Consider the following 12152-nt stretch of genomic DNA (forward strand, 5'->3'; position numbering starts at 1 on the left):
TTTCTTATTCAGACCCATATAGTATGGGAGGGGTTACACTGGCTTTCATTTTTTCTTTTTTATCAGCTAATTGTTTTACTGCCTTCTGATAGCTGAGCAACAGGTCTTCAGCTGCATTCCCACTAGAGTGGAGAACTGTCATTTTTTTGTCCATTCTCCGCTCATCGGTAAATGGACTGGGAACGGCTCCTATTTTATAAATAGGAGCCATTCACACTTATCACACTGCAACGGATCCACAGGATATGTAACTACAGGGGCCTTAAGTAGGAGAGGTGCCCCCCCCTCCTCAGATCACTGACCACAGGAGCTTTTAGTCTAATCCCTGCCTCATATCACTATCTTCAGGCACTTACACCCTAATCCTAGTCTCATGTCGCTAAGGATGATATGAGAGAGTGATTAAAGTATAAGATTCTAAGGACAGTTAGTGACATAAGGGCCCTTTTACACTTAATCAGTTGCTGTCAGTTATAACTGAAGAAAAACTGATTTTCAAAGTAATGCACATGTTTTCCTATGGCACAGTTCCCACTTTACGCGTTTTAAAGTGGACCTGAACTCTTGAACAGGACAGAAGGAAAATATAACAGAAATGCACCCTGTGTGTATTTAAAGAGTTTAGCCTGTGTAATTCCCTCTCATTTGTGTCTAATCACTAGTTGTAATTTGATCTCCCCATGTCACATGACTATCTAGGGCAAACAAGCAGCTAAGCACAGGCTGTAAACAATATGTCTGCTTGCATGAATCAGGAAGTAGAAACTGTGCAGATTTATTTTAAGATTTGTATCAGCTGTAAGGCCTCGTTCACATCTAAAATCTTAATTGCAACCGCAAGCGTTTTGCGATCTTGTGCAGCATTTTCTTTTCCCCCTCCCGGTGCTCCACTTCTTGCTGCATTTATGGTTCAAACGCTTTTCTAAGCTCTTTTCCAGTGCGGTTTTTAAATTCACTCCCTGACGCAAGTCAGGAAGTGAACTCTTTGACTCGTAAAATAATAATTACAATGTATTTATTCTTAAAAACGTGAACGCAATCGCTGCACAAAGCGATTTTGTGAGCGTTTGCGTTTTTCCTATACCTTCCATTGAGTCAAAATCGCCTCAAAAATGGTGCAGGCAGCGCGTTGCTGAGAGGATCGGAAACAAACCACACAGATGTGAACTCTCTCATATGGAATCATTGCACAAGCGTTTTTAGTCGATGGGATTTTGAAAATCGCCTGCGCTTGAAAAAGGGCAAAAACTCCCTTGGTGTGAACGAGCCCTAACAGAGTAATGTTTTTTCTGCAAAGGTTATTATGCTGTTGCGTATCTTTTAGAGCAGAGAGGAGTTCTGAGTTCAGGTCCGCTTTGACTGAAATCTTTTTCACAATGCAATACTATGGAAAAAACGCGTACTAATGCATACCAACGCATTAAGTGTAAAAGGGCCCTAAAGTAAGGGATTAGAGTTCAGAATATTTTGCTGAGTCTGGCCTGTATTCAGGGGCGGAGTTTATGGCACCAGAACGCCTGTTCCTATTGGCCTTTGAGTTGTAAATCCAGCCCTGCATGCAAAAGCATAGACCAAGGAAATCGCTGATATCAAGAAGAAGAGAAAATACGTTCTATGTACCATGTCTTTCTCGTAAAAAGATTTTTAGTTCTGTCCACAGTCGCCTAAGATTCAGTAGAAATTGTCAGTGAGATCCAGCTTGCTTGGCAGTATTATGCAAATTATATTATGCGTCTTGGAACTGGGCCAATCAAAAGCGTTTTCTGCCAGTGCTGACCGGCCCAGTTCCAAGCACAATTTGCATTAAATTTGCATGCAAGCTAGAACCACAGCTTCTCATTGGCCATCTCTACATTTCACATAACTGGAGGAGCAGCCAAATGACCACTTTTCCTGCTCTCCTCTTCTGTAATCTCTCCAAAGGTGGCCACACCCCATACAATTTTTTGGATTTCTTTTCAATTCAAGAATTACATGTACAATGCAATACATGTTTCTGATCGATTGTAACATTTAAAAAATCTGGCCAATGTACCACACACCTGTGTTCAATTGTTCCCCGATTGTAAAAAAAAATAAAAAAATTGAAAGGTTTCAAAATGGCAGAACAGTACAGTAATAAACCTACCCTACACCTTTAAATTTTCCTAAAAAATTATCAGAAAAATCCACTACTCCCGATCGACTTACAGTGGGTTGCAAAAGTATTCGGCCCCCTTAAAGTTTTCCACATTTTGTCACATTACTGCCACATACATGCATCAGTTTTATTGGAATTCCACGTGAAAGACCAACACAAAGTGGTGTACACACGAGAAGTGGAACGAAAATCATACATCATTCCAAACATTGTTTACAAATAAATAACTGCAAAGTGGGGTGTGCGTAATTATTCGGCCCCTTGAGTCAATACTTTGTAGAACCACCTTTTGCTGCAATTACAGCTGCCAGTCTTTTAGGGTATGTCTCTACCAGCTTTGTACATCTAGAGACTGAAATCCTTGCCCATTCTTCTTTGCAAAACAGCTCCAGCTCAGTCAGATTAGATGGACAGCGTTTGTGAACAGCAGTTTTCAGATCTTGCCACAGATTCTCCATTGGATTTAGATCTGGACTTTGAGTGGGCCATTCTAACACATAGATATGTTTTGTTTTAAACCATTCCATTGTTGCCCTGGCTTTATGTTTAGGGTCGTTGTCCTGCTGGAAGGTGAAAAAGAGGTTTTCTTCCAAGTTTGCCCTGTATTTGGCTCCATCCATCTTCCCATCAACTCTGACCAGCTTCCCTGTCCCTGCTGAAGAGATGCACCCCCCGAGCATGATGCTGCCACCACCATATTTGACAGTGGGGATGGTGTGTTCAGAGTGATGTGCAGTGTTAGTTTTCCGCCACACATAGCGTTTTGCATTTTGGCCAAAAAGTTCCATTTTGGTCTCATCTGACCAGAGCACCTTCTTCCACATGGTTACTGTGTCCCCCACATGGCTTGTGGCAAACTGCAAACGGGACTTCTTATGCTTTTCTGTTAACAATGGCTTTCTTCTTGCCACTCTTCCATAAATGCCAACTTTGTACAGTGCATGACTAATAGTTGTCCTATGGACAGAGTCTCCCACCTGAGCTGTAGATCTCTGCAGCTCGTCCAGAGTCACCATTGGCCTCTTGACTGCATTTCTGATCAGCGCTCTCCTTGTTCGGCCTGTGAGTTTAGGTGGATGGCCTTTGTCTTGGTAGGTTTACAGTTGTGCCATACTCCTTTCATTTCTGAATGATCGCTTGAACAGTGCTCCGTGGGATGTTCAAGGCTTTGGAAATCTTTTTGTAGCCTAAGCCTGCTTTAAATTTCTCAATAACTTGATCCCTGACTTGTCTTGTGTGTTCTTTGGACTTCACGGTGTTGTTGCTCCCAATATTCTCTCAGACAACCTCTGAGGTCGTCACAGAGCAGTTGTATTTGTACTGACATTAGATTACACACAGGTGCACTCTATTTAGTCATTAACACTCATCAGGCAATGTCTATAGGCAACTGACTGCACTCAGATCAAAGGGGGCCGAATAATTATGCACACCCCACTTTGCAGTTATTTATTTGTAAAAAATGTTTGGAATCATATATGATTTTTGATTCATGTTTGTGGCAGTAATATGACAAAATGTGGAAAACTTCAAGGGGGCCACATACTTTTGCAACCCACTGTATATTGAAAAAAAAAGGAAATCCAATTGTTTTTATTGAATTGTTATAAAATCAGATCATTTTATTGTATCTTGCCACCTTAAAGCGGTTCTGTAGGGGGAACCTGAGGATAAAAACCGCCACTTCCCTGGGGCTTCGATGTGCCCCATGTAGCAGTAATGTCCCACGCCGTCCTTCCCCGATCCGCCGTTCCCTGACGCCGGCCCCGGGCATTATTCGTCTAGCATCGCCGAATAATGCGCGGTGCCGTTCGTGTCCTCGGGAGCTTACTGCGCAGTACGAAGTTTTCTTGTACTGTGCCTGTGCAGTAAGCTTCCGGTGATGCGGGCAGGAGCGAGCAGGCCACGGCCACGCAGCCGCAGTTGGACGGCGTGCCGCGCTAGTCTGGGGCCGGCGGCGGGAAATAGCAGATCGGAGAAGGACGGCGTGGGACATTACTGCTACATGGGGCAGATAGAAGCCCCAGGTAAGTGGCGGTTTTTATCCTCAGACCCCCCCCCTACAGAACCCCTTTAAGGCCAGGGGCCTACTGTGAGCAGCACTTGTGAAAGTGCAAGTGTTTTGTGTAGCTTTTGTCAAAGAATTTTGCGGTTTACCTACGTTTGCAAGCGCTATACTATCTACTGCCTACGATTGTACAGTGGTACTTGCAATTTGCATTTTGTTTTTTACAACTTTTTAAATAAAGCTTTATCTACCTGCTGGGCCTCTCCATGTCCATCCATGTGCACCAGCTTCCGGTGCATAGCCCCACCGCATTGCACAAGAGGTCACTGGCACATCTTTATCATCAAGTGGATAAGGATCAATTACCTTTTTGGGGGGTGGAGATGGCTATGTGCCAGAAGCCAGAGGTCATTGGTACATCCAGTGGTGAGCCGAAATTTCATATATGCAAAATTTTGCATTGAAATTCGCAATTACGCATCATAATTGTAATGCGAAATTTCAGAGAAAATCTTAATTAATTTCGTATGTAATAGCAATATTTAATAATTTTGCTTATTTTGATATATTTTGCATAATTTTGTGCTGACTTTAGCGGTGAATAGCAAAGGCCCCATACCTGCTATTGCTACCCAAATTGCTACATATGTTAAGCAGAATAGTAGGTAAACAGTCAAAAAAAGCATTTTTCAAAAAGACCTTGTAGTTTTTGAGAAAATCGATTTTAAAAATGGAAAGAAAAACAGTTTTTAAACTGTAAATTTTCTTGAGTTTAGAAACCTTTTTTTCTTTGCATTTTTACAATCGATTTTCTCAAAAACAACAAGGTCTTTTTGGAAAGTTCTATTTTCTGACTTGCACCCTCTATTCTCCTTAACATATGTTTTTTTTTTGTTACACTTTTGGTGTAAATGGCATGTATTGGGGCTTTGCTCTTCACCGCCATATTTGACACGAAATTACACAAAAATTACATTACATTTTATGCAAATTTACGAATGACTATACGAAATCAATTGTAATTTATAAATCCGAATTACGTACAAGACAAGACAAGACAAATAACATTTATATCGCGCTTTTCTCCTGGCGGACTCAAAGCGCCAGAGCTGCAGCCACTAGGGCGCGCTCTATAGGCAGTAGCAGTGTTAGGAAGATTTGCCTAAGGTCTCCTACTGAATAGGTGCTGGCTTACTGAACAGACAGAGGCGAGATTCGAACCCTGGTCTCCTGTGTCAGAGGCAGAACCCTTAACCATTACACCATCCAGCCACTGCGTACAGTATAGGCGTAATTGCGAAAAATGTATGCAAAATTTAGCGTAATCATAATTAGCTGATTAGTATCATCGCTATGTACAATACAATACAATAACATTTGTAAAACGCTTTTCTCCCATAGGACTCAAAGCGCATAGTTGTGTCTCAGATTAATACAGGGTTGCAGGCTGGGTTGTGTTACAGAGGAGATAGTCAGGTGTTCATGAATGCCAGACTAAAGAGGTAGGTTTTCAGTTTAGACTTAAATGCTTCCAGGGATGGAGCTGTCCTGATTGGGTGTGGCAGGGAGTTCCAAAGTGTAGGGGCAGCATGACAAAAGGCTCTGTCTCCAAAGGTTTTGAGGTGGACTCTGGGGGTGACCAAGGTGTTACGTCCTTTTGATCTAAGATTGTGGGGGGGGGGGGGATGCAGTTTCAACAAGTCCTTCAGGTATCCAGGTACATCATTATCTCCAAATAGAAAAGCACCAATGACCTTTTTTTGAAGGATGGGGGCTATTCTCCTGAAGCCAGGGCACTTGGAGAGACCCGGGAGGGTCACGCCTCACCAAATAGCTGCAAGATCGCTTTTGAACAGCGTTTCCAAAGTGATTTTGCAGTGTTGCTATACTTTATGTCATACTTTATACTTTCAGGAGGTCGGCCTGCGATACAGTGTTTGGACTGTGCATTTGTAGGAGGTCAGTTGCAATCTACCGTAAATCAAGAATTTCTTTTTTTTCCCTGCAGAAAATTATGCACACAAGAAAACGTCACCAGGACATGTTCCAGGACCTAAACCGGAAACTTCAGCATGCGGAAAAAGAGAAGGAATCTCCGACACAAGAGAGCAAGGTAAGCGAAGAAAGTGCAAAAAAAACTAGCGTATTGTATCGTAACCCGTACAGATTTATGTTGGGTTACATCACAGCAAACTCCCACATTGTGGTTGTACCATCACCAGGTCGACAGCACTGAAATGATATGTTTGGGGGGGGGGGGGGGGGGGGGGGGCTGCAGATGAGACACAGAAGCATGTTTCCCGCTGCAAGACGCGCCTTTGTGCCCCCCCACACTGCTCTCTGCCCACACACACCGCCGCGCTATCACACCCCAAAATCGGCGACAACGATCGTCGCTAATCTCGAGGGGAAAGGAGGAGAGAGATTCCCTGCTCAAAACACCCACTTGGGCGTTCTTGCCGGCTTTCCCCAGCTGCCATTGGGTTTGGTATGTAATGTGAACAAATGAGGCTGGCACTGCAGTGAATATTAGCTCTTTTATTGAGAAAACAATAAAATCATGAGGCTATGCGGCGACAGCTCGCTGTTTCTGGTCTCCAGCCCTTCATCAAGCCGAAATGCCGTGGAGTACGGTGGTCCGTCGAGGCTTGGGCACGCTTATCCCTTGGAGTGAGTGCTACTCTTTCTACCATTGGATACTTGGATTGGGTTTAGTATGGGGATGATATTTAGGTTTAGAAACAAAACTTGGTAATATAGTGATAGCCACAAAAAAAAACTCATCTTCACTAAAAGCCTTTTAAATTGCTTAAATTCAACCACAAAATAAGAAGGCACAGAGAAGCTATACTTTAATGGTGCTTAGGAAGAAAAATAATGGCTAGTGTCCTTTGACCGCTGTACAGTAGAGAGTATCTTAGTCTATTGTCTCTGCGTGGTTTTCAAGCTGCACAAAAAAGCAGCTTCATAGGGTTATTAAAGGATTTCCGGGGCGACTATTATAACTTATTTTTTCTCACCCGGGGCTTCATCCAGCCCCTAGCAGCCGTTTCAGTCCCTCATCTCAGCTCTGGTGTTCCTTGGTGTCCCGCTGGCCGCCCGTAAAGATCGGCAACCCACTGGCGGGTCAGAGCTTCTGCGGCTGCGCAGACACATGTCCATGTCATTGGGCCATATTGCGCATGCATAGGCACAGTACGTGCCAGATGTAGATGCGCGGGTATGAGTGCCCGCCCAGGTGCAGAGGAGCCGACCCTGCCGGCAGGTCACCGATCATTACGGATGGACAGCGGGACACTGAGGAGGACCGGGGCTGTGGCGAGGGAATGAAATGGCTTCTAAGGGCTGGAAGAAGCCCCAGGTGAATACAAATAGATTGTTGCCTCAGAAATCCTTTAAAGGACAGATGCGAGCTTAAAAAAAAAAACAGGATCTACTTACTGGGGGCTTTCCTCCAGCCCCTGGCAGCCTATCTGTCCCTTGCCGTGGCTCTGTCCCTGGATCCCCTCCGTTCCAGGTTAGCATCTACTGCGCCCCCACGAGCGGGCAGTAGCACCACTAACATTCGCACTTTCCTAGGCTGGAGCGTTCTGCACAGGAACTGTACTTCTGCTACCTGCACTCGCATAGAAGATGCTGACCTGGCGAGTTCGGCATCTTCACCGGAGGGGATCCTGGGGCACCGGAACTGCGTCGTGCGACAGATATGCTGCCATGGGCTGGAGGAAGCCCCAGGTAAGTAGATTTTTTGTTTGTTTTTGTGTTTTTTGCTCGGACCTGTCCTTTAAGATTTTCTGCATATAGTTGGCTGTCTTCTTCCATTAGAAGATTTATATATGTCCTTTTGCTTTAGAAATATTAAGAAAATTTTAAGAGACTCTTCACATCCAGGACATGGGTTATTTGAACGTTTGCCTTCTGGAAGACGTTTTAGACTTATAAAGACTAAGACATATAGATCAAGTAATAGTTTTTATCCTTCGCCCATTACTTTGTTAAATGCTGCTAAGTGCTCTTGTTGTTAAAGAGGTTGTGTGGCATTGTAAAAATCAAACGAGCTGACACTTACCTGGGGCTTCTATCAGCCCCCTGCATCGGTAATTTCCCGCGCCGTCCTCTTCCGTTGCCCCATTCCCCTCCGCCGGTCCCGAAGTAATCACCCGTCATTGGGAGCATTCTGCGCAGGCGCAGTACAAGAAAACTTCATACTGCGCCTGCACAGTAAGCTCCCAATGACACAAGCGGGAGCGAGCATTAATCATTTGTTTAGATGAATAATAGACCTGGGAACGACAGCGGGGAACGGGTAATCCGAGGAGGACGGTGCGGGACATGACAGCTGCAGGGGGCCGATATAAGCCCCAGGTAAGTGTCAGCTCGTTTGATTTTTACAGTGCCACAGAACCCTGTGTGCGCACGAGGCGTGTGCGAGGCGTGTGCGCAATGCAATGTATGTAGGGATCAGTGGAAAATTGTACTTTAGGATTTTGTTTGTACAATTTTGGTTGTTACAATGACAATAAAGATTTCTATTCATAACTCAAGAGTTTTTAATCATTTGGGAGTTGGATGTTCAGATATAATGGCCTTATGATCTAATGCAACTGAGAGGTGACCTGATTAACATGTATAAATACATCAGAGGACAATAGAAAAGCTTGGCAGATGAACTTTTTGTCCCTAGGGTTGTACAACAAACAAGGGGACATGATCTGCGTATGGAGGAAAAAAGTTTTAGCTATCTGTTTAGAAAGGGGTCCTTCATTGTGTGAGTGTATAAAATCTAGAATATCTTGCCTCAGGAAGTAGTTATGGCAAATTCTTTATCCGCATTTAAAGAGATGCTTTTCTTGCATTGAAGGGCATCCAGCTATAATTATTAGGTAATAAGGCCTTATAAGGTTTTTCGCCTTCCCCTGGATCAACTGGGATATGTGAGGGTTCAGGATGGTGTGCGTGTTTTTGTTTTTTTACTGATAGAAGTTGATGGATGGATGTCTTCTTTCAACCAAACTAACTATTATTATTATTATTTATTAGATTTGTATAGCGCCAACATATTACGCAGCACTGTACAATAAATAAGGTTACAGACAATGATAACAGGGGTAGCAGAACAATACAGGTAATAGACAATAGATACAACTGAATACAGGTAATAGCAATAAGGTACACAACACAATACAGGTAGTAATACAATGCCAGATCATACACTGGAGTGGTAGTGGTAACAAGTTCCAAATTCTGGGTAAAGTGTACACAGTTATGTATGATACACAAGGGGAGAGGGCCCTGCCAAAGGCTTACAATCTAGAGGGAGGGGTTGGTGACACAAAAGGAGGGGGTGCAGCAAGAAGTTATTGGCAGAAAGGATTAGGGTAGTGTTGAGTTGATGTAGGCCTCCTTGAAGAAGTGAGTTTTGAGTGCTTTTTTGAAGGTGTTGAAGGTGGGAGCTGTAACTATGTAACTATGAAGTGAGAGGGATACAGAGGCTGCCATTTTCATTCCCTTATAAACAATGCCATTTGCCTAATTTCTGTGCTGATGCTCTGCCGCTAATGCTGTAAGTCACTGGCCCAGAATGCACATGCAGATCCGATGCTGGGACTCTACTGGCTGCATGCTTGTTGCAGATGCGTAACTCAAACACAACTAAAGGCATGACTCAGCATGACAGCCAGGCAACTGACATTGTTTATTAGGGAATGAAGATGGCAGCATATGTAGTCCTCTGACTTAAAGTTCCCTTTAAAGAGACACTGAAGCGAGACTAAATCTCGCTTCAGGTCTTATATATAGCAGGGGCACGTGTGCCCCTGCTAAAATGCCGCTATCCCGCGGCTAAACGGGGGTCCCTTCACCCCCAACCCACCCCCCGCAAAAGATGGTCGGCAAGTTGGTCGTGGGGATTGTCTTCCTGGAGGCAGGGCTAACGGCTGCAGCCCTGCCTCCCAGCGCGTCTATCAGACGCGCATCGCCGCCTCTCCCCCGCCCCTCTCAGTGAAGGAAGACTGAGAGGGGCGGGGGAGAGGCGGAGATACGCGTCTGACAGACGCGCATGGGGCAGGGCTGCGGCGGTTAGCCTTGCCCCAACCAGGAAGCGCTCCCCGGCTGTACCGAGGGGATTTATGGGATCAGGGACCCCCGTTAAGCCGCGCTATAGCGGCGTTTTAGCAGGGGCACACGTGCCCCTGCTAGCTATGAGGTCTGAAGCGAGATCTATTCTCGCTTCAGACTCTCTTTAAGATCTGCAACTTTTCAAGGTTTTTCTTGAAGTTGTTAACTTGTCTATTTTTTTCTTCAAATTCCTTGGTTAACAATATGGTGGGTTGCGATAGCTGGATAGTGTACTGGTTGAGGGCATTGCCTTTGACATGGGATACAAGGGTTCAAATCCTGGCTCTGGTCAGTACCTATTCAGTAAGCAGTTCAAAGCAAGACTGCAGGGTGGCCTCTTGAGCGCATCCCAGTGGCTGCAGCTCTTGAGCACTTTGAGTCCAACAGGAGAAAAGCAAACAAATGTTCGGATTATTATTTGAATTATAATAAAATGTACTACCTATCATTTAGACCTATCTCTCATCTATCTGCAGATAGAGAAACAGCCGACGCCCAGCAAGAGGTCTTGGGAAGGAATGAGGAAGATTCAGTCCCCACCATCTTGGGTTAAAAAGGACATGGAACCCGTGTCGCCCTCTCCCTTAGAACTAAAGACTGTGGAGTGGGAGAAAGTGGGCGCAACGATACCCCTCGTGGGGCAAGACATAATCGATCTTCAGACTGAGGTCTGAAGTTTAAACAAAAGACTTCTTTTTATTTTTAAAGAATATGATTCCATATAAAACGGAGAGATGTTTGGTTTCTTTTGAAACCTTGTTAAAGTACTTTTTGCATTGTTCTCAGAAGGGATATTCCGTTAGGCTCTTAGAGGTAGACGCAACGTGCTCTCTCTCCCCGGTGCAGCAGAAAAGACGCATTAGCTAAGCGGTCAGAGACAGTGACGCTAAGCGGATGGAGATCAGCTTCGGAAAATAAAGTCACCGGCCTTCAATCGGAGGTGAAACTGAGGAATCTATGAGGTTGGCTGGCAACCATTCAAAAAATTCTTAGACAAAAATACTCAGTAGCTTCTGATAGCAGTTAATTAATCTATATAGTACTTTGGTGTATTATATAAAAGTTCTCAGGCCAGCTCTTAAAGAATCAGACCTAAATCTTCAGTGGTTTAATACTTTGCTTGATATCTCCATGCAGCACGCTAAGGTTCAACCACCGATACCTGCTAGAGCTGGCCCTGAACAGTGGGTGGTAGCCAAAGCAAATCCCGGTCATCCTTGACTAGTTTGAGTAGATAGAACCAAATAATAACAATAATAAAAATGAAACATAATAAAGAACCCAGCAGAGTCGGGCTCTAAACTTAGGTCATGTGTTACGATGGAAGTCTTTGACTGTTATAAGAAAAACTGCATAAGAATTCCTTCTGACTCCCTATTCTTGACCCTCTGCTTGGTCCAGGAGATGTTTTTTTGTTACGAGAAGATTGTGCTAAGCAGAAATGTTAATATATATAGTTTTGTAACAATGGCTTGTGGGACTTGACAGGCTGCATAGAAACGTAAGCTATGAAGACCCAATAAAGTGTTCCCAAACTTCAGAGCACTTGTTTTTTTGCCCTTCTCCTTTTCGAGAAATGTTTCCATTTGACCAAGAGTTTGAAAGCTGCAAATCCCGAAGGTTGTCTGACAGTCGTTGGTTGGTCGTGAGGACCCCAGAGGGAGGTCCACTTCGTGATGCTCTGTCTGGAGAAGTTCAGAGGCCTCGAGCACAGTGGTGGAGTCCAACAAATCAACATCTTCTGTTGTGTCAATGGAACAAGATTTATAATTTAACCTTAAAGCAAGTTGCTTGATATCCAAGCATTTTTATTTTGGTTCCAATATTTTATTTTATTTTTGGAAAAATAAATGACATTTATCATGTCATTATCTGTATATTAAATAA

General features: G+C 44.0%; 1 protein-coding gene across 3 annotated transcripts in view; it reads left to right on the forward strand.

Annotated features, from left to right (window-relative positions):
* ADGRB1 (adhesion G protein-coupled receptor B1) overlaps positions 1 to 11805 on the forward strand; it is an 829276-nt gene extending 817471 nt beyond the window's left edge. For all 3 annotated transcript variants that reach the window (XM_068238111.1, XM_068238113.1, XM_068238112.1), the window contains 2 exons: positions 6157 to 6261; positions 10742 to 11805. In XM_068238111.1, the coding sequence (XP_068094212.1) occupies positions 6157 to 6261; positions 10742 to 10939 (303 nt within the window). In that variant the 3' untranslated portion in view covers positions 10940 to 11805. The remainder of the gene's footprint in view (positions 1 to 6156; positions 6262 to 10741) is intronic.
* Positions 11806 to 12152: the final 347 nt, after the last annotated feature.

Source organism: Hyperolius riggenbachi, chromosome 5 (genome assembly GCF_040937935.1).
Source record: "Hyperolius riggenbachi isolate aHypRig1 chromosome 5, aHypRig1.pri, whole genome shotgun sequence".
Taxonomy (NCBI): domain Eukaryota; kingdom Metazoa; phylum Chordata; class Amphibia; order Anura; family Hyperoliidae; genus Hyperolius; species Hyperolius riggenbachi.